This window comes from Cololabis saira, chromosome 7 (assembly GCF_033807715.1).
Source record: "Cololabis saira isolate AMF1-May2022 chromosome 7, fColSai1.1, whole genome shotgun sequence".
Taxonomy (NCBI): Eukaryota; Metazoa; Chordata; class Actinopteri; order Beloniformes; family Belonidae; genus Cololabis; species Cololabis saira.
In genome coordinates, this window is record NC_084593.1 from 23,409,121 (window position 1) to 23,428,574 (window position 19,454).

General features: G+C 43.7%; 1 protein-coding gene across 3 annotated transcripts; it reads left to right on the forward strand.

Annotated features, from left to right (window-relative positions):
* The first annotated feature begins 1,310 nt into the window (after window positions 1–1,310).
* Window positions 1,311–18,526, forward strand: nsd1a (nuclear receptor binding SET domain protein 1a). Of its 3 annotated transcripts, none has more exons than XM_061725115.1 (23): window positions 1,311–1,661; window positions 2,359–3,236; window positions 4,462–4,603; window positions 5,297–5,469; window positions 5,552–7,388; window positions 7,483–7,607; window positions 8,624–8,843; window positions 8,969–9,066; window positions 9,211–9,261; window positions 9,355–9,546; window positions 9,670–9,762; window positions 9,863–9,986; window positions 10,147–10,347; window positions 12,050–12,229; window positions 13,684–13,840; window positions 13,928–14,133; window positions 14,263–14,375; window positions 14,460–14,729; window positions 14,807–14,923; window positions 15,049–15,190; window positions 15,504–15,610; window positions 15,722–15,920; window positions 16,863–18,526. In XM_061725115.1, exons 2-23 carry the CDS (start codon window positions 2,376–2,378, stop codon window positions 17,738–17,740), a joined length of 6,486 nt encoding a protein of 2,161 aa, XP_061581099.1. In that variant the 5' UTR covers window positions 1,311–1,661; window positions 2,359–2,375; the 3' UTR covers window positions 17,741–18,526. The 3 variants fall into 3 exon arrangements, with proteins under 3 accessions (XP_061581099.1, XP_061581100.1, XP_061581098.1); XM_061725116.1 differs by having other exon boundaries at window positions 1,500–1,661; window positions 8,963–9,066; XM_061725114.1 differs by lacking the exon at window positions 1,311–1,661 and adding an exon at window positions 1,960–2,133 and having other exon boundaries at window positions 8,963–9,066; window positions 16,863–18,525.
* Window positions 18,527–19,454: the final 928 nt, after the last annotated feature.

Here is a 19,454-nt window from a genome sequence, read left to right on the forward strand (position 1 = left end):
ATCTCTTCTTGTTTTACAAGATTAATGTTTTTTTTGTGCATTATCCCTGTTTTAAATAAATAAATTCAAATATATATGCTGCTATAGTGTAATTTACATTTTTCATGTGGTATATGCGAACTACAAACTGGTTTACCTACTTTGTAACTGGAACCAGTGGCGTCAATTCAGTCGAAGATAAGGTATGGCAAGGTTACGAGTCACAGAACTAGAGTAATCAACACGTCCAGCAAATACTCATCACAGAAGTCTGCTATGGAGTTTATCTGTGTGGTCAAGAAAATTTGAACTTTTTCAAATGCAGTCTCGCTCACTGCAAAAACTCAAAATTTTACCAGGAATATTTGTCTTATTTCTAGTTAAAATGTCTCATTTTTAGTCAAAAAATCTCATTACACTTAAAACAAGAGTCATTACCAGAAAAATAACTTGTTATTTGACCATTTTCACCTGTTTCAAGTAGATTTTCACTTGAAATAAGTAGAAAAATCTGCCAGTGGAACAAGATTTATCTTCTCATTACAAGCAAAACAATCTTGTTCCATTGGCAGATTTTTCCACTTATTTTAAGTGAAAATCTACTTGAAACAGGTGAAAATGGTTGTTTTTGAGTCTTGTCTTAAATGTAATGAGATTTAAAAAAAAGAGACTAAAAATTAGACATTTTAACTAGAAATAAGACAAATATTCTTGTTAAGATTTAGAATTTTTGCAGTGTATAATAACTAGTGAAATCGATCATGTTGTTCTTATTTGCATTTGTAGTTATTCCATAAATGTATTTAAAAAAAAAACAAACATTTACATTTAACCCTTGAAGCAAAGGTGTGGCGGCTGCCATACCTTGCCATACCCAATTGACGCCCCTGACTGGAACGCTGATAACTCGGCTGTGACGTCATTCCCAGTTCCGACTTCCGACTTCCGAGGTAAATGGAACGCAGCATAGGCTCTGCGTTAGTGTAACGCGGGACCATAAATCAGCCTTTAGGTTTGACCGGAGAGGCCGTGTCTCTGCGGTCGTCACGTTCAGCATCAAGTAGAATAAAAAAAATAAAAGAAACCCACACTCATGTGCACGTTTTCACGACTCTTTGGCAACCATGATTGGAGCTCGGTACTATTTTGTGCCTGTAATGACTGCGAGAAACTTCACCTGGATGCCCATGTGTGTGTGTGTGCGTGTGTGTGTGTGTGTGTGTGTGTGTGCATGTGTGTGTGTGCATGTGCGTGTGCAGGGTGAGTGTCACGGCCCTCTGCAGACGGGGGGTTGGGTAGCTGTGCGGATTGGTTGCTGCTCACCAACACAGTCAGTCCGGGCTTGTTTTAACATAACCGGGGGGGACTTCGACAAGCCAGAGAAAAAAGAAAAAAAAAAAAAAAGAAGGGATAATGTAGTAAATAAGCCGCCGTGGCTGTTTTTAGGGGGGGGACCCGGCTGTGAGCTGAGATGTTGCAGCATAATGGAGATTTGCTGGTGGTTTAGTGTGTGAGGTGACAGTTTGAGAGGGCCGCTGCTGCTGCGGCTGAAGCCGAGAATGAGCGCTGCGCCTCGGCCTGCTCCCCGCGCCGCGGCCGCTCTGCCGCACATCCTCCACACAGGCTCCGTGCCACACTATCACACAGCCGCTGCCGCTTTCCCGGCGACCCACGTCCAAATGGTGAGTTTTTCGGGGTTTTTTCCTCACGTGTTGACAGTGCGGTGAACTTAAGAGCCGATCTGCCCCCTTTTTTTGTGTGTGTGAGTGAAATCGACGCAGAGCCCTCGCCGTAGGGGTTACGGCGTAGGGTTACGCGGCGACGCGCACCGTGCCGCGTACCCATACGCGTCGTTGTAACGCGGAACCATGAATCAGCCTTGAGTCAGTAGCAGCTTCCTATGTCGGTGCGCCGTATTATAGCTTGTTTGTGTGTTTCTGCTGATGGCTCAGTGTCACCACCTCCAAGCACAACTCCAACAGCTATCGCTGTCGCCGGGGATCGCCGTGACCCGCGATCAGCGAACAAATACCGGCCTATTTCCTAATACTTGGGTGAATTGGATGAGTGAAAGCGGCGCTGGTGTTCAGTGTTTTGTCTTGTTCCGTCCGACTGGCCTCTGGAGTGGAGGCCATGCTATGCTGGCTTAACGCTGTGCGTGAGTGAGTGAGTGCATGTGTGCCTCAGTCTGTATCTTGTATGCCTTTTCACAACTTTCTTCCACAGTTTTATACCTGATAAATATTGCCTGTCTTTGATATTTATTTATATTTATATATATATATGCATGTATGCAAGTATCATCAACCTTTCCATGGAGGTTAGAAACTTAAAGGACACAGCTGCTGTGTCTAACCATACTTCTTTTTGTTTTGACAGGATATAGGCATGACAACATGAATCAGTCTTACAGACCGGGTCTTAGGGTCGGCTCAGTGTTTGGTTCCAGCCAGCCAGAGCTGAGGCCCCACAGTGACCCTTTAGGGACTTCCTATGGAAACCAGTGTGGCAGTGTGAAGCGTGGATCGGGCCAGGTGCCAGCCCTGCAGCTGCCACCCTCCAACCTCAAACAGCCTGCCTTTCTGGGGTATAATCAGCCGGAGCCGCCTCGCTACTACAGTCCGCAGAGGAGGCCGCAGCACCTGAACAACACTGCACTGAACAAACCCGACCTAGATCGGGACCTCCCTTTTCGGAAGAACTTGAACTGTGCAAGTCCAATCAGCGATGAGGATGAAGATGATGAGTTCGAGGCACCGTCGGTACAGCTGCCTCCTTCTCCGGGTAGCAGTGAGATGGAGTCTTTCGAGGCCCTGCAGGATGCGAACAGAAATGGCTTCTCCCCTAACAGTCCCGACAGCTTTGAGCGCTGCTCTCCCATCCCGAATGGGTGCCTGCATTTTGAGTCCACGCTGTTTGACAGCACAGACGTTAAGGAGGAGGACGAGGAGGGCGAGCGTGAGGGCGGTGAGGGCCTCGCGCCCTTTCGCCGCGCCGCAGACTCGGGCCAGGGCCGAACTGTTACAGAGAGTGAAACCACATGCAACTCAGGGCAGGACAGAAGAACATACAAACCTACAGTCTTTAATCTGATGTCCAAAACAATTTCTGAACTTAATCCTACACTAAGCCCCAGCGCACTGCCAGAAATCACTATGGGGGACACGTGGAGTTTGGGTGAGGAGTCGGACAGTGATGCTGAACTCACCTCTCCGGTCGACCCAGGACTCATCTCACCAGCGGGCACCAACTCTAATGTGAGTTTCAAACACTCGGGGTGCTTCCTCTGTTATTTCTGCAACACATTTCTCTTAGTTATTACTTAAGGTGGAGAAATCTAACACATTAAATTATTTATGCTATCTTAAGTACAAATTTAACGATATTTAAAACCTTAAACACATTTTGTGTAGGGTATGATGATTTTATGTACAGGAGATATAGTCCGTGGGCCAGAGCCCAAAATTTCATTTGTCAGTACCACTCAAGGTGACCAAACTTACTTATGATTTTTGAAAAGATCCATGTCTATAGATGATATTTTGGTATATAATAACCCTTCCTGAGTGGCAGCTGTATCATAGTTATCAGCTCATGAAGTTACCCAGCCCCTTCAGAAAATTACATTTTAGATGCTGGTGCATATCCTGGTTTAGACACATGTACAGGATATCTGTCAATGTTTCACAATATTGTCTTTGGTATCATTTTATAAAGGGGACCTTTTAAGCATTCATTCAAGCTAAGATGTGAATCTTTCTGACCACCATAGAGGTCACTGCGGCTCTTTAAACTATAAACAACACACATTTTTACACATTTTTCGCCTAAATTATATACTATCTTTTAGCCCTGTGTCATCTAGGAACAACAGAGACACAAAATACAAAAAATGGAATACTAACAAGACCATAAGGATTCAGGAAATGTATAATATAACCCTACTATATTGTTGTTACCGGCCATTGTGAGCCTTAAACTAGAAGAGCATCATTAGGCTCCTATGGAACTATAACAGCCACTAGGCTAATGTCACAAACTGGTCTTTATCATGCAAATACACCACATAAAGGACATAACAATGAGATAAGGAACCAGCTTAGTTTTATAAACATTAGAGACACAAAATACAAAAAATACAAAAAATACAAAAACTGGAATACTCACAGGACCATAAGGATTCAGGAAATGCATAATAAACCCAATTTAGAATCATCAATGAACCTGAAGGGGCTGGGTAACTTCATGAGCTGATAACTATGATCCAGCTGCCACTCAGGAAGGGTTATCTTACCAAAATATCATCTATAGACATGGATCTTTTCAAAAATCATAAGTAAGTTTGGTCACTTTGAGTGGTGCTGATATCTGGTCTGGCCCATGGACTAATATAGGTTGTCTCAACATTTTGAAACATGCTATGAACATTTCCAAAGTCTTTTACTTCAGGTATTAAAATGCTTTTTATTTTTTGCTGATTAGTCCAACAGCCCAAAGAAAAAGCTTCTCCATGCAGTGAAATACTTGGCAGGGGACTTGGTGTGGGCCAAATTCAACAGGCGGCCCTGGTGGCCGTGCAGAGTCGTCTGTGACCCAGAACTGGGGCTTCACACTAAGATGAAAGGTGAGGGTTAATGTGAATGTTGACGACCAGTTATGGTGTCACAGCCTACATTAATGTGTGTTTCATGATGGTCAGGTGTTTTTGCTACTTGGGCAACAGTACAGCAAACATTCAGAATATGTAATAGCTGTATACAGGGTTTCCGCAGGGTTTTAAAAAGTATTAAAAAGTGATAAATGAAAATGGCCAAATTTAAGGCCATTAAAAGTGTTAAATTCACTGTCAGAGGTATTATTTTTTTAAACATTGGTATTGTTTTTTACCTTTTACATTTTAAGCAGTCTATTTTATTGTCATTCACAAAGTGAAATAAATGTGAAACATCTGGTCAACATCAATGAGTCTATAAATCTGTTCTGTATAGTGTTCTATAGTTCAAAATCTGTATTAATGTTAAAAGATCCGTGATTAACACTTAATGTTGTCACAATCTGAAGGTAGTGAAAAAGGTATTAAATTGGTATTACATTTAACATAAGGATTGCTGTATAAACCCTGTGTATAGTTGTGATCAATATGATGGTGAAGTTGGAATAACCTGTGTATTCATGAGTCGGAGCACGTTAATTGTCTCTATGGCTGATGTGTCATGAAGTCTCTGCCTACCACCTGACCTACCGTTACAGGTCAAAACCAGAAAAAGTCTGGAAACCAGTTAAGTCACTGTTTTATTGGTTTATCTTTTTGCTCCAGCTCCAAGTCTCCGTCCTTGTCGGATGTATTTCCTGGAGACGATCGGGGAGGTTGCAGAGTGTTCCTGGGTCCCAGCGAGTGTCATTCTTGCTTTTGAGGGGGGGCATCAGTTTGAAAACCTTCCTGTGCTTCGGCGGAGAGGGAAACAGAAAGATAAAGACTACAAGTACACGGTAAAAGGAGGAAACAGTGTTTTAATTTATGATTAAGTTGCCACTAGCTCTACTGTGAATGTTAATTTGATTTGCTTGGCAGATTCCAAAAAGTTTGCTGACTGCGTGGAAAGTGGGCGTGGCGGAGGCTGAGTTTCTACTCCCTGGTCGTCAAAAGAAGAGTAAAGGTGAACTTTCAGGATCCATCAATGGAGAGGAACGCATGCTCAGCTCTCCCCCCACTGAAAAGACAACAGAGTCTCCCTCTGTTGACCCAACTGCTCCACCGTCACCCGGCCGGCCCCCCAATGGAAATGAGCCCCATCTCGTCAAGAACTCTACCGTTCAAACAGTCAAGAGCAAAGGTTTCAAGAAGAAAAAGAAATGTTTGTCCGACATATTTGGTCATATAGTTGGAGGATCAAAGGACTCCGGTGCCGTTGCAAACGTGGCAGGCCAGGTTCATACAACACACGCACTGAAAGAAGAGCCCAAGGACTCGCCTTATGCTGATCTGGAGTCGGTTCCAATGCTGCATCGTCCTAAACGCACATCAGTCTCTCCAGTACGGGATAAAGCTGCAGCGGCCAGGAAGGAATCTGGTTTGTTGAAACCTAAGAAATCAACTGAGAAAGTGAACCGGTGTTCGAGTTCCTCTGATTCCTCCAGCGTTGTTAAAAATAAGTTAGCATGTAAAAATGCTGAACAGAGTTTGGGCAGCGGCGTTGAACTGTCTTCCAGTTCAAGTGAAAAACACTGTGGGTCTCTTCCTGCCAGCAGCCGTCTGATGACGAGGGCTCTCAAGGCAGAGGAGGAAACCGACCTCAAAGATGCGCTGGCTGCAAGCCAGATCTCAGCAGACGCCTCCACTGATGATTGTTCTCATAACTCACCTGCCAATACCGCAATCACAAGTGAAACGTCGCCTCATTGGGAATGCCCCAGACACGCGTCGTTCTCTGTAAATCACAGCTCTCCAAAACGCCGTGCGAGGAAGCTTGATAAGAAACTGATCCGGAACGGCTCGCTGATTAAGTCCAAGTGTGAGGGTTTAAGTGAACCTGCTTTCCAACCAGTTAAGATCAAAACAGAAAACAGCCTCCCTGATCCATCAACTACCTCAACAGCTTTGTCTCTGCATCAAATGGACACGTTCCAGGATGTCAAGGAACTAACGTTCAAGTCTCTTGTGAAGGAGGACAGCAGCGACTCGGACCCGTCGCTGTTTCGACCTGATTCCAATTATAGATACAGTACTATCCTGATGCTCTTGAAGGACATGCACGATACCAGAGAAAAAGAAGGCAAGCCTCTGATGATCCCGCCATCCCCCGCCTTAATCAAGGAGGAACCCCTGATAATCCCCACCTCGACAGGGCGTGACCCACAGAACGGTTGTCGTGTTGGTTTAACACACGGGATCAAATTAGAAAATGGCCATTCGGGGAAATCTCCGTCGTCTCAGGGTACGCCGTCGAAAACCAAGGCTAGGACGAAGGCTATTATGAAAGCCGGCGCCTACCACTGTGAAGACTTTCCCGCCAACTCTCAGATGGGTAGTGCCGAAAAGCAGCGTAGGAAGCAGAGACTTCCCGCCAAACTAAAAACCAGGATACCCGGCCTGTCTTCGGACCTGGCTGATATCGCCTACGGCAGGGAGTTCGTCAGCGGCCACGCTGACTTGGCCAAGCCGGGATCTGGCCCCCTCATTGCTGCTGACCCGCCTGCCAGCTACCTCGACAAGAACTCTGACACATCGATGGCTCCAAAGAAGCGCTGGCAGGTGGCCGGGGAGGCCGCCGAGGTGAAGCGTGACGTGGTGAGCGAGGCGCCGGCTGTGGTGGAGTGTTTGATGGCGGGGGCTCCACCAGATCTTGATCTGGGAGCTGACAAGCATGCGGAGAATGACTCGCATTCCTCAGACACAGGCAGCATGACAGGTAAACCCAGGCAGCAGCTGTTTAGTGTAGTCACTCAGACTGTAAAATGAGTAATAAATGAACATGGATGTGTTATTTTGTTTTATGCAAACAGGAAACGTAGAGAACAAACGCCTCCGCAAGCCGACTAAGAGACTCCTGGAATCAACTGAAGAATATGAACAAATATTTTCCCCAAAAAAGAGGTCGAAGAAGCCCACCTCCGAGACTTGCAAAATGGTTTGACATTTTTCATTTACTTTTATTATAAATAACCAAACATAAAAAATTAAATTCAAACTAGTTTACCTACATTTTTTTCTCAGGATTTGCTTCAAATTTGTACTGAACATCTTCAAAACCCAAACAATAATTTGCAGCTCAAAATGTTGTTTAATGTTTCGCAGTTTTCACATCAGTAGCATTAAATTAACTTCTCTCCGAGCAAATATGAAAATGAATGAAAAGGACTCCGTGACACCTGACTGGAACAAATGTGTCTCCAAGAGGAGCTCTGTTTTAATCTTAAGTCGTATGACGCATAAATCATAGACTCTTCTTACAACAACATTTATTTTTGTCTGTATGTTTCCATTGAATGCAACACTTTCCTATAGAAGGAACGTATTGTTACTATTATTTTTATTATTAGGTCTTAATTAAATACAAGTTACGCATCCTGGGCGGTTAAAACACCACAAGGGGCATTACTTTTAGGAAGCATCTAGCTCCTGTTGTCTCCAGTCCCGGTCGTCTTTTGCAATAACTGTGTATCACTGGCACTATGTCATCAGCCTAAAGCCAACATAATGGCAGGGGAAACCAATAGACTCAAGTAAATAACGACGGAAGGAAAAAAAAGAGAGGGTGACCAAACAAGATACTAAATTGGAGTCAATTGTGAAGAATGTTGTGGAAACGGCTTTACCTTCAGCCCTTTAGGGGGACCCACTGGGCTAAAAATTGCAAAAGTTGAAAAAAAAACAAGCTACACCTAACCCCGTTGACCTATCACTAACCAGCTTGTACACTGCAAAAACAAATTTCTAAGAAAGTAAAAGAACTAGAATATCTGCAAGTTTTAAGAGTTTTTGTCAAGAAGATATTTTTTCTTAATATTAGACACTTTGACTAGTTTTAGCAATAATAGGCTTATTTCTAGAGGGGCTGTTTTTGCGGGGAACAGACAAAAGCATGCTCCGCTTTCAATTCAAAATGACTTGTTTCGTGCTTGATTGTTACGTGTTTGTGAACAGGACACTTCAGGGACACCGGCCCTCCGTGAATTCCCTGCACCAGAGGGGGTCAATACCTCAACCTCATCGTCAGTAGAGGCCACCGAGACTCAGGCAGAGATGGAACCAAGTCCCTCTCAGGGTGAGCTTTCTCCTGTAGCATCATCAGCACATCCTGCCACAACCCAACCGAGTGTCGACACAGAAGCAGCAGAGGAAACAAATCTATCTCTTGAATCAGGTGAGTGAATCTGAGAGCCTTTTTACTGAATGTCAGCTCTAACCACATCACTTAGTCCCCCGATGTTTTATTTTTACATCTTCACATACGGTGCATATTCATAATGGTTCTCATTTCAGAAACAGAGGTGGTAGTTCCAGAAAGGAGGCGGCCGAGGAAGCCGTCTCACAGGCTGCTGGATTGCTCAGTGGAGGAGGTGTCTGCTGCTCCTGCAAAGAGGAAGGTATGCTGGGACGTAACTCTGCAGTAGTGGGGGTGGGGGGTTGTGTCATTAGTCGATGCTAGGGGTAAAAAAGATACAACTATTACAGATTGCATTCTGTTCTGTCATTACAAACATTTTATTTTCCTATTTTCTCGTTTAAAGCAAAATATGGGCATCACATCAGAAGTGAAGGTGGTAGTCAAGAAAACGCAGGTACTAAAACGAGCACAAACTCAAATTCACTCCTCTCTCTGGTAAGCTCTTATAGTTCTGCCTAACCTCGGTAAACACTATCTTATTGGGCAGTGTGCATTTGTGAAGAAAGAAAAGCCGGCGTCCGCCACACCCTCCGCCCCCGCTGCTACCTCCAAGCGTGCAGAGAGCAGGTCTCCGAGCCCCCGGCAATATAAGACCCCCAAGCAGGAGGCGGAGATGGAGCCCTGCAGCACTGAAGACAAGCCAAGTGCACACAGTGGAATACTAACTCCCAAACTGGAGGTGCGCATGGTTCTGTGATCAGCCAATAAGAAATCTGTCCTCCATTAAAGAGGAAAATAATCCCTCCCTTTACATCAGCCTGTTCTGGGTTTCACTAACGATAGGTTACATGTATCTATCTAGGTGGTACCGTCTAGTTCGAACGGCAGTCTCTCCTCTCAGGTGGATGTAAAGGGGAGATTAGGAGCTACGTCCTTGAGGGAGAATGTGTGTCAGGTGAGAGAACCTCTTCCCCTGCAGCTAATGGCTTGAGTTGGGACACATCCCATGCTTTTTGGCAGGAGAATCATTATCAGGCCTCTTGCTGTTTGTGCAGGTGTGTGAGAGGACGGGAGACCTGCTGGTGTGTGATGGCCACTGCTATGGAGCCTTCCACCTGCGCTGCATTGGCTTGTCTGTGGCTCCCAAAGGAAAGTTCATCTGTCAGGAATGCAAAACTGGTGAGGGAGTCTGCTCTTCATATGGCTTTGTTTTGTAAATTATCTTCCAATAAAGGCCTTCAGAAGGCTGAAAAGGGTCTTACTCAGCCTCGAAAGCAAGTCCGGGCATAAAGAGCTTAAAATAATGCCTAATATCTGTCTCTTTTACTGTTCTTTTCAGGTGCTCACACATGCTTTGTGTGTAAGAAGTCTGGTAACGGGGTGAAGCGCTGCATCATACCAGTCTGTGGGAAATTCTACCACAGCGACTGCATCCTGCCCTACTCAGCCGCCCAGTCCCATAACAAAGGCTTCCGCTGCCCACTGCACGTGTGTCTGTCCTGCCACATCGCCAACCCACTCAACATCTGCAGCTCCAAAGGTGCATTTCCTTGATATCTGATGATTTCAGCTACACATTGTGTCTTGTGTTATTGACTGTAATATATTAGATATTATCTAGACAATTCATCTGTGGCCTTCATTTATTTATTCTTCCGCTGGATGAGTTGTTGCTATCTTATATACAGTTTATCAGCACTAACAGGTTCAAGAGTTGGTTTTAAATCTTAACCACACCTTCTGGGCATGTGAACCTGCCTACACCTGTCTACAGCTCAACTTTTGTCTTGAGTGATTCGATCTGAAGTGGGCTTTTTTTATGCATTCATTTCACACCTGGCATTGTAATCTGCCCCCAGTGAGCACTTATGATCAGCTTTTACTCTGCATCTCTGAGCACAAAAGGAAATGCAAGGTCTGCATAAAGCTCCATGAACTGAGGGCATCAGTCAGCGACCGGACATGAGTCGATCTACTAATGCACTAATGCACTTATACTGAACACCACGAACGTCCTGGCATCAACATGTGTTTATATTTGCCTGGGTTGTATTGTTGATAGTATTTTGTGTCACATTTAATTTGTTTCTGATATGTTATAGATGAGGTAAGATGGATAAAAAAAGAAATAAGCAAAATATATAAAAGTCAGTCTGGGATGTTGGAGAGCAAAGCGTGTAAGTACAGCTCCCCTGACTCTGCCCGCTGTAGAAAGTCAATTTATTGGCCGTGTGCGTCCATGGACCCCCTACCCCCCCGAAATAAATCTGCTTTTATTTCATTTGGGAAGGAGTCAGGTCTGACAGGATGCTACTGGGTCTGTTGAAAGCTCTGCTTTATGTATGCGTATATATATATATATAGTAATAATGCACATATATATGCCTTAGGTTTTTACCGGCATGTTATCAACCATTAATATGTGTGCAGGCAAGGTGAAAAAAAAAAAAAGAAAAAAGAAAGCTCTGCTTCGCTCACTGTTGCTGCAGAGATGGAGACAAAGGAGGTGCAGGAAGTTCTCAGACAGGCACCTAAACCAAACTGAGGCCTATTAGCAGATTGACCTCCTTATCTCCCCACCATCCATTTGTGTTCACTCCGTTTTAAAGAACGTGGCCGGATGTTGTCTGACCAGAATGTTGTGACTGCGTTGATTGGTTCACAGCTGGATGCATGTAGACACCTGGTTTAAAGCGTGCCCGTGTCATGTTCCCTTTATGTGTCCGTCAGTCACCTCATCCAGGAAATGTTTTTTTGTGGAAGAAAAACAAAAAGCAAGTTTTGATGTCTTTCTTGGAGAAATCAAAATTGGTTTAAAAAAAAAAAAGATATTCATTTAAAAAGAAAATAAAAATGATCTAAAAAAAAATCTAAGTACAGACTTAAATTAAAACTGGAAGGAATAACTGAGATATTCTCTGATTGCCGTTAGACACAGACATAATTCACAATAGGTACTAATGTATGTTCTGACGCAACGCCATAAAACACACATGTATATACAGAGATTTGGAACATTCTGTTATTTTTTTTAACTTCTATTTAAACATTTAGGTAGATTTAATTTTTTAATAAATCCTGCGATACTATCTCTTTCAGTGTGAAAGGGCCTCACTAGTCAAAGTGAAAATGTGTTTAGAGTTATGAAAGTATATCACTGCAATCTCTCTCTCTCTCTTTTTGATAGTTACCTATTGTGCTAGCATTAAGTTGTCTGTGTCTCCTGTGTGCTTGTGGTTCAGGTCGGTTGGCTCGGTGTGTGCGCTGTCCTGTGGCCTATCACGCCAACGACAACTGCATAGCAGCAGGCAGCCTGGTACTGGCCAACAACAGTTTCCTCTGTCCCAACCACTTCACTCCCCGCAAGGGCTGCAAGAACCACGAACACATAAACGTGAGCTGGTGCTTTGTCTGCTCTGAAGGTGAGTCTGGGCTGCGACTTAGAGATTCTTGGTTCATATATATGTGTTGTGTGGTCAGATCAAGCCTGTTAAAATGTATCTGAACATATTGCTGTATATTTTATTGATCATTCTCAGTTTTTAAAATGTTTATAAAATCAAGAAAGTTTCTATTTTTAGGGAAAACAAGTAAAATGTTTTCTCCTCCAATAGAAGCAGTGTTTCCTTTGAATCATTTTCATGCTTCTTGATATTTTTCACTTCAATCCCCTTCCTCGGAAAAGTTATGTATAAATACTTTAATCACAAAACTGAGTGAAGAGCACATTGAGATTTGAAACCTCTTTCACGAGACCATCCTGGCCTAGAGTCAGCAGCTAAAACACAACTCACTGAGATTCTTTGAGCATTAGAGAACAACGGGAGTGTAGATTTGTCTGTTTAAGATTAGTTTATGTTCATACAGGTTGTCTTGGACAACATTAAAAGCAAGCTAAATCTGTGAAAGAGCAAGAGGGGGCGCAGAACGCTATATGATTGTATCATCTCCATAACAATGAAAATGTACATTCACACCATTTTGGTCAATATTGGTCAATATTGTTAATGTAAAGAAGTAGTCTCAACATGGACCCCTGGGGTACACCGCTTGTTAGCTTCAGTGGACTAGAGGTAAGGGCCCCTGCCTGAGCACTGGCTTCTGTTGGAGAGCTAATTTTAAAACCGACCAACCCTACGATACAATATTTTATCATATACAGTATACATTTTTTAGATAAATCAAGAGATAGGGCTGCACAATGTTGTTTCTGGTCTAATGCATCAATACAATCATTTAAAAGTGTTATCTGTTTTTAAATATTGTCAGTATTAAAGATATCAGCTGCCACATATGCACTCTGTAAAATGTAGTGTGTCCTTTGTTTTTGGAGTTAAAATAATAATTAATATTATCATACATTTACTTGTTATACTTGTATCGTGATCCATGTTGTAAAACTCGGTTCAATTCTTGTGTAAATCAAAGAAAATGTGTTATGTTTAAAATGGCCACATTATGCTTGTTTTCATCCCTCTTATTTTAATTGTTGGTGCCTTTAGAGCAGCTCTCTATCCAGCATAACTGGGGTCATCATTATTTCAGATACGATGAGCCATAACTGGTAGATGAGATACCACAGATACAGCTCAGTTAAGTGTCTTCTGATTGGTCAGTCCCTGCGGAAACGAACACTGCCTGGAGACCCTGAGGAAATATTGCATATTGGGATTTTTAGATTTCCAAAATTTCCCATCTTTGAGTCCTTCCCAAAGACTTTATTGACGTGCAGGTGAATCGTGGCCGGCGATAACTGGGGTTGTTTTAAAATAAAGAAACAGCCCGAAACCTTTTTTTCTCTCTACTTTAATTGACTACATGCAGATGTATCACTCTTCACCACTGCTGCTTACATCTGTGTGCTGTAATTTTATAGGCGGGAGTCTGCTGTGCTGTGAAGCCTGTCCTGCTGCTTTCCACCAGGAGTGTTTGAATATGGAAATGCCTCAGGGCAGCTGGTTCTGCAACGACTGCAAAGCTGGAAAGAAGCCTCGTATTAAGGATATACTGTGGGTCAAGTGGGGGCGTTATAGGTGAGGACACGCAGTTTACTTCACCGCGTACTCTCTCTGCAAAACAGCATAAATGTCCATATCATTGTCACTGATTTGATACTTTAGGTGGTGGCCTGCTGAAGTCTGTCTGGCTAAAGATGTCCCGAATAACATCCTGCGGATGAAGCATGAGGTGGGAGAGTTCCCAGTCCAGTTCTTTGGCTCCAAAGACTTTGTGTGGACTTACCAGGCCAGAGTCTTCACTTATATGGAGGGCGATACTCACAATATAGAAAAAATGGGCAAAGGTGCAGATGCAGTGTACAAGAAGGGTAAGTTGTTTTTCTTTTTTTTCTTTTTTTTCAAGGAGTTGACTGTGAATACCTTCCTAATTGCTTGGTTTTAAGCCGCAAGTACAACTGGTTTACTGGTCTCAGTTCAACTTATTTCTGCTTTTGCAGCCCTGACTGAAGCGGCAGACCGGTTCAGAGAGCTCCAAGCAGAGAAAGAAATAAAGCAGCTTCAAGAGAGCAGAAAAAATGACCGGAAACCGCCTCCGTATAGGCACATTAAGGTACGGTGTATGTGTCACCAAATATACGCTGGTGCTTGCCGATTGGATGTAATGCGGTCGTACTGAGATCACTTCTTTTCTCAGGTAAACCGGCCCATTGGAAAGGTGCAGATAATCACGGCTGACATGTCGGAGATCCCCCGTTGCAACTGTAAGGCTTCTGACGAAAACCCGTGCGGCATCGACTCGGAGTGCATTAATCGCATGCTGATGTACGAGTGCCACCCTCAAGTATGTGCTGCAGGGGAGCGATGTCAGAACCAGGCTTTCATGAAGAGGGAGTACACAATTGTGGAGATTTTCAGGACGCTGTCCCGCGGCTGGGGTCTACGCAGCGTGTCGGACATCAAAAAGGTAGGCCGGCAAAAATAACGGGTTTTGAAAAGCATCTTAATTGTCACTCGCGTCTCATCATCCTGTTTCACCATCAGGGAGCTTTTGTGAGTGAATACGTGGGAGAAGTGATCGATGAGGAAGAATGTCGAGCCAGGATCAGACACGCTCAGGAGAATGACATCTGTAACTTCTACATGCTTACACTGGACAAGGTGAGCCTGAGCCAGACGTCCTCACACACACGGTCTTGAGATGCTGCCACCCCTTAGCAGCACCTAAGTGGACTTGAGATCAGGTGACTTTGGGAAACTAAGCTTGTTTTTCCTTTTGACTCCAGGATCGGATCATTGATGCGGGTCCCAAAGGGAACCAGGCTCGCTTCATGAACCACTGTTGTCAGCCGAACTGTGAAACTCAGAAGTGGACTGTCAATGGAGACACCCGGGTGGGGCTGTTTGCTCTGCAGGACATCCCCAAAGGTTTGACTGATGCCATTTGCTGTTTTGATCAATTACAGGATGAAGAATGCAGATTATTTCATTCATTTGCAGTTTACATACAGGTTCAGGTTCAGGTTACTTTATTGATACCCAAGGGTAAACTGGTTTTGCAGTCGAGAGTTAAACAAGCAACAGAAAACAAACAATCAGTTCAGGAACAAGACATTTAAGAAGAACACATACACATAAAACAAGAGACAGCTTCGGCTCGACAGAAAGTGCTGCAGTTCATGAAATAAATATAAGAAATAAAAGAAATAAAATACATGATCAAATGTAATGTGCACTTTAGGTGTGGAGCTGACTTTCAACTACAACCTGGAGTGTCTGGGTAATGGGAAAACTGCCTGCAAGTGCGGAGCGCCCAATTGTAGCGGTTTCCTGGGTGTTCGACCAAAAGTAAGACTTCATGTTATTTCCTGCCATGATCACACATCACATGTTGACTAACTTTGTAACTCAGAGAAAATGATCCGCCTTTTGATGCTCCTGTTCCTGGTTGTTGCTCAGAGTCAGCCACAAGCGGAGAAACCAAAGGAAGGGAAAAGGAAGATGGGCATGAAGAAGAAGACCAAGCAGCAAGTAACGAAGGAGAGGGAGGACGAGTGCTTCAGCTGCGGTGACGGGGGTCAGATCGTGTCCTGTAAGAAGCCGGGCTGCCCGAAGGTCTACCATGCTGACTGTCTTCACCTGGCCAAGAGGCCTGCAGGTCGGTGCAGCCACAGGTGGCGCAAATGTTTCTGTGAGGAAGGTTTTAAGCACAAGCAGTGTGACAGGAGCAACCTGAGAGTGCACAACTTCAACGCTGGATAAAAAAAAAAAAAAAAGATCCTTGATCTGGATCAAAATTTCTTAGTAGCCTCACTTGTGGGAAATTTTCATTCAAGTTAGTCTGAATCTTCTGGTCCATCCTTCTAACAAACAAACATCCAAAGAAAATCGTCTTTCAGTTCCAGGTTTGACATGCAGCTCATGAAATAAAAAAACAATCCTTGAAAACAACTTCAGATCGGTGACAACACATGTAAAGCTGTAACATTATTTATTAAGTAAAAACTTAGCAAGATGCTGAAGCTCTGTGTGGGGAAACAAGGAAGTACATCCCTAGTGCCAATCACACACTTTATTGATCATCAGCTGCGACCACATCTATAAAATCAGACATTTTGCATTCCTGTACCATTCAACTGTCTGTTAACACAATGCCAATGAGAAAAGACATTAGCAATGATCTAAGAATAAATGATTGCCGCCCTTCAATCTGCAAAGGGCTAAAAGGCCATTACCAAATGATTTGGAGTCCATCATTCTGCAGTGAAAAAGAAAACCAGACCGTTGCTAATCTTCTCAGGAGTGGTCATCCCAGGAAGTTTGCCAAGATGTTCATCGTTTGTTTGTGCCTCCATTACAATGACATTATATTGGCATAAGTACGGGCATAAGGCTTTAAAAGACATTACATTTCCTAAGCAACTTAATTTAGTGACTGATATATCATTGTATATTTTTTATGAATAAAATTTGAAGAAATGTATCTTGACCTTTTTGTGACCTTATCCATGACTTTTTCTGTGGGGAGTCCAACTATGTGAAGATTGTTTCCTGAGACACGGCTGTTTCCTGTAAGTAATACCTGTGCTCTTGTTTCCAGGGCGATGGGAATGTCCTTGGCACCAGTGTGACATCTGTGGGAAGGAGGCGGCTTCCTTCTGCGAGATGTGTCCCAGCTCGTTCTGTAACGAGCATCGAGAAGGCATGCTCTTTATCTCCAAGCTGGACGGCAAGTTGTCCTGCAACGAACACGATCCTTGTGGGCCCGACCCGCTGGAACCAGGGGAGATCCGTGAATACGTGCCCAACATGGCCTCCATGAGGCCCGTGCCGGGGCCCACCGCTCCCTCACTGGTCCAAGAAGATAACGGAGCCACCTCTTGTTCTTCCCCCACTTCTGTAGCCATCCCTTCCTCTACCAGCGAGACGCCACCATCCGGGAAAGAGCCTCCTCCTCCTCGTCTCTACATCAACACAAAGACTGCTACCTCCAGCTTCGTCCCTTCCAGCAGGTCTTACCTCACAGACAGAACTGACATGGACGCTGTCTCCACTCCTGCATCCTCCCCCCTGGACATGAAAGAGGAGGGAGAGGTGGAGGATGGGGAGGTGTGTGGGATAGAGTTGGAAGAGGTGGAAGATGATGATGACGATGATGATGATGACGATGAGGAGGATGATGATGATGATGACGATGAGGAGGAGGAGGATGATGAGGATGAGGAAGAAGACGCTGAAGAGGAGGACGGGGAGGAGGAGGAAGAGACGGAAATGGAGGAGATGGAGATAGTGGAAGATGAAGATGAGGAAGAACCGGTATATGGTGGTGACATAATCGAGGATGATGAGGATGAAGAGGACGAGGAGGGAGGAGACGTGTATGACTCTTCGGGTGATTGCTTGGATGAAGATGCTGAGGATGGAGAGGTGGAGGGGGAACACTTGGAATGGGTGAGCGTGGAGGACGATGACAAGTGACGCCTTCACTGATCCCCAGCAAGATCCCTCAGCAGACACTGATAGAACTGAAAGAGTTAAATATTTTGGTACCCACTTGAACGCAACACTGCCTTCATTTTGGTACAACTTTGCCTTCTCATCTCCAGACTGCTGGACTCACAGTGGAGATGTGTGCTGGTGCTAAGAATGGACATTAGTTTCACTCAGTCTTTTTCTACTTCTGTCAATATGTTTGTTTGTGTCTGGTGCTGTTTGGTTCTGTTGTTTCACTTATCACTGTTTACATTTTTGGCCTTTTTTCTTTTTTTTTATGTTTGGAATACCAGAAAAAGGAAAAAAAAAAAACTTGAAAAGTTTCACCCGACCAAACTGTCATCATAAGGGCGTCTTATGTTCTTGTTACTGTCTTAACATTGTATTTCTATTTCCAAGAGTCTTTGAGCTAGTGTTCTCACTCCGTGTTACAGTTGGCCGCAGCAGCACCCTCTTGGTGCTTGTGAGGAGTGCAACAATAAACCCACTGGAACTATCAAAGCAAAACATAATGGTTCTCACAACAGATTTGTCTGGATTTCTGTTCTCAAACTGAAAATTATTGTTCTTTTCCCCCCCCTGAACAGGTAAGTTTGTGGTACGAACACAGAGAAATAAAAATGACGTCATGGCATCACAGAACCTAAAACTGCAAGTGGCTCATACGTTATCACTGCCGCTCCGCCGGCTGAACTACCAGATTATTTTACATCTCGGGTGTTGAACACTTCACTGGGTGGTCTCAGCCAGGACAGGAAGCCATCCCTCATAAATTATTGTACATGCAATATGTCGTCAGAAACTCCAACGTGCGACAATTCCAATTATGTCCCAGTTTTGAAAAAGTACAGGTTTTTACTACCTCATCTCTATTCCCTCATGGTAACCTTTATCATTATTCAGACTATAAAAAGATTGAGTACAACAGATCAAAACTGTTTTCTTGGTGAATAAAAATAACCATTAGCACCTGTTGACCTCATAAATGTCAATTCCAGAATAATATGTACTGTTGAAAGCACCAGAGCATTTCACTCAGCCCAGAGATGATAATATTAAACATCCTTTCACAAACTGACCAAAAAAACACCAGAGAGTGATGTAAATAGAGGTTAACTGATTAATATCTCTTAAGCAGAAGGACTGAAACGTTGACCAGACCAGAAACAAAAGCTGTATTGTAAGGAAGCAATAAAAACAATATTATAGGTGCTTGCAGGCTTGTCTTGTACATAGAACTCTTAGTTCTCCAGCTAATGGATAATGACTACAAATATATCTTATCTTATGTACCATTGACAATATATCTGCGCCAAATCTCTCTGTTCTTCATTCTCCCTCATATCTCTTTCCCTGCTCTATCTGGCTGGTCTTGCGCAAGAGGCCCCCCCCCCTTATAAGCCTGGTCCTGCTCAAAGGTTTCTTCTCTCTCAAAAGGGAGTTTTTCCTTGCCACTGTTTGGCTGTAAGATTTTCTCCCACTAGGGGAGGTTTTACCTTCCATTGTTAATTTTATAATTCCTAGGCGTGTCATGCTCTGGGTCTCTGGAAAGCACCTGGAGACAATGTATATTGTAAAAGATGCTTTATAAATAGAATTAAATTGAAAATTGGCAATGAAGATTGCATCTCCCGAACATATTAAGTACTCAGTGAATAACTATAACAGACCCAACATAATAGAATAGAATAGAAGACTT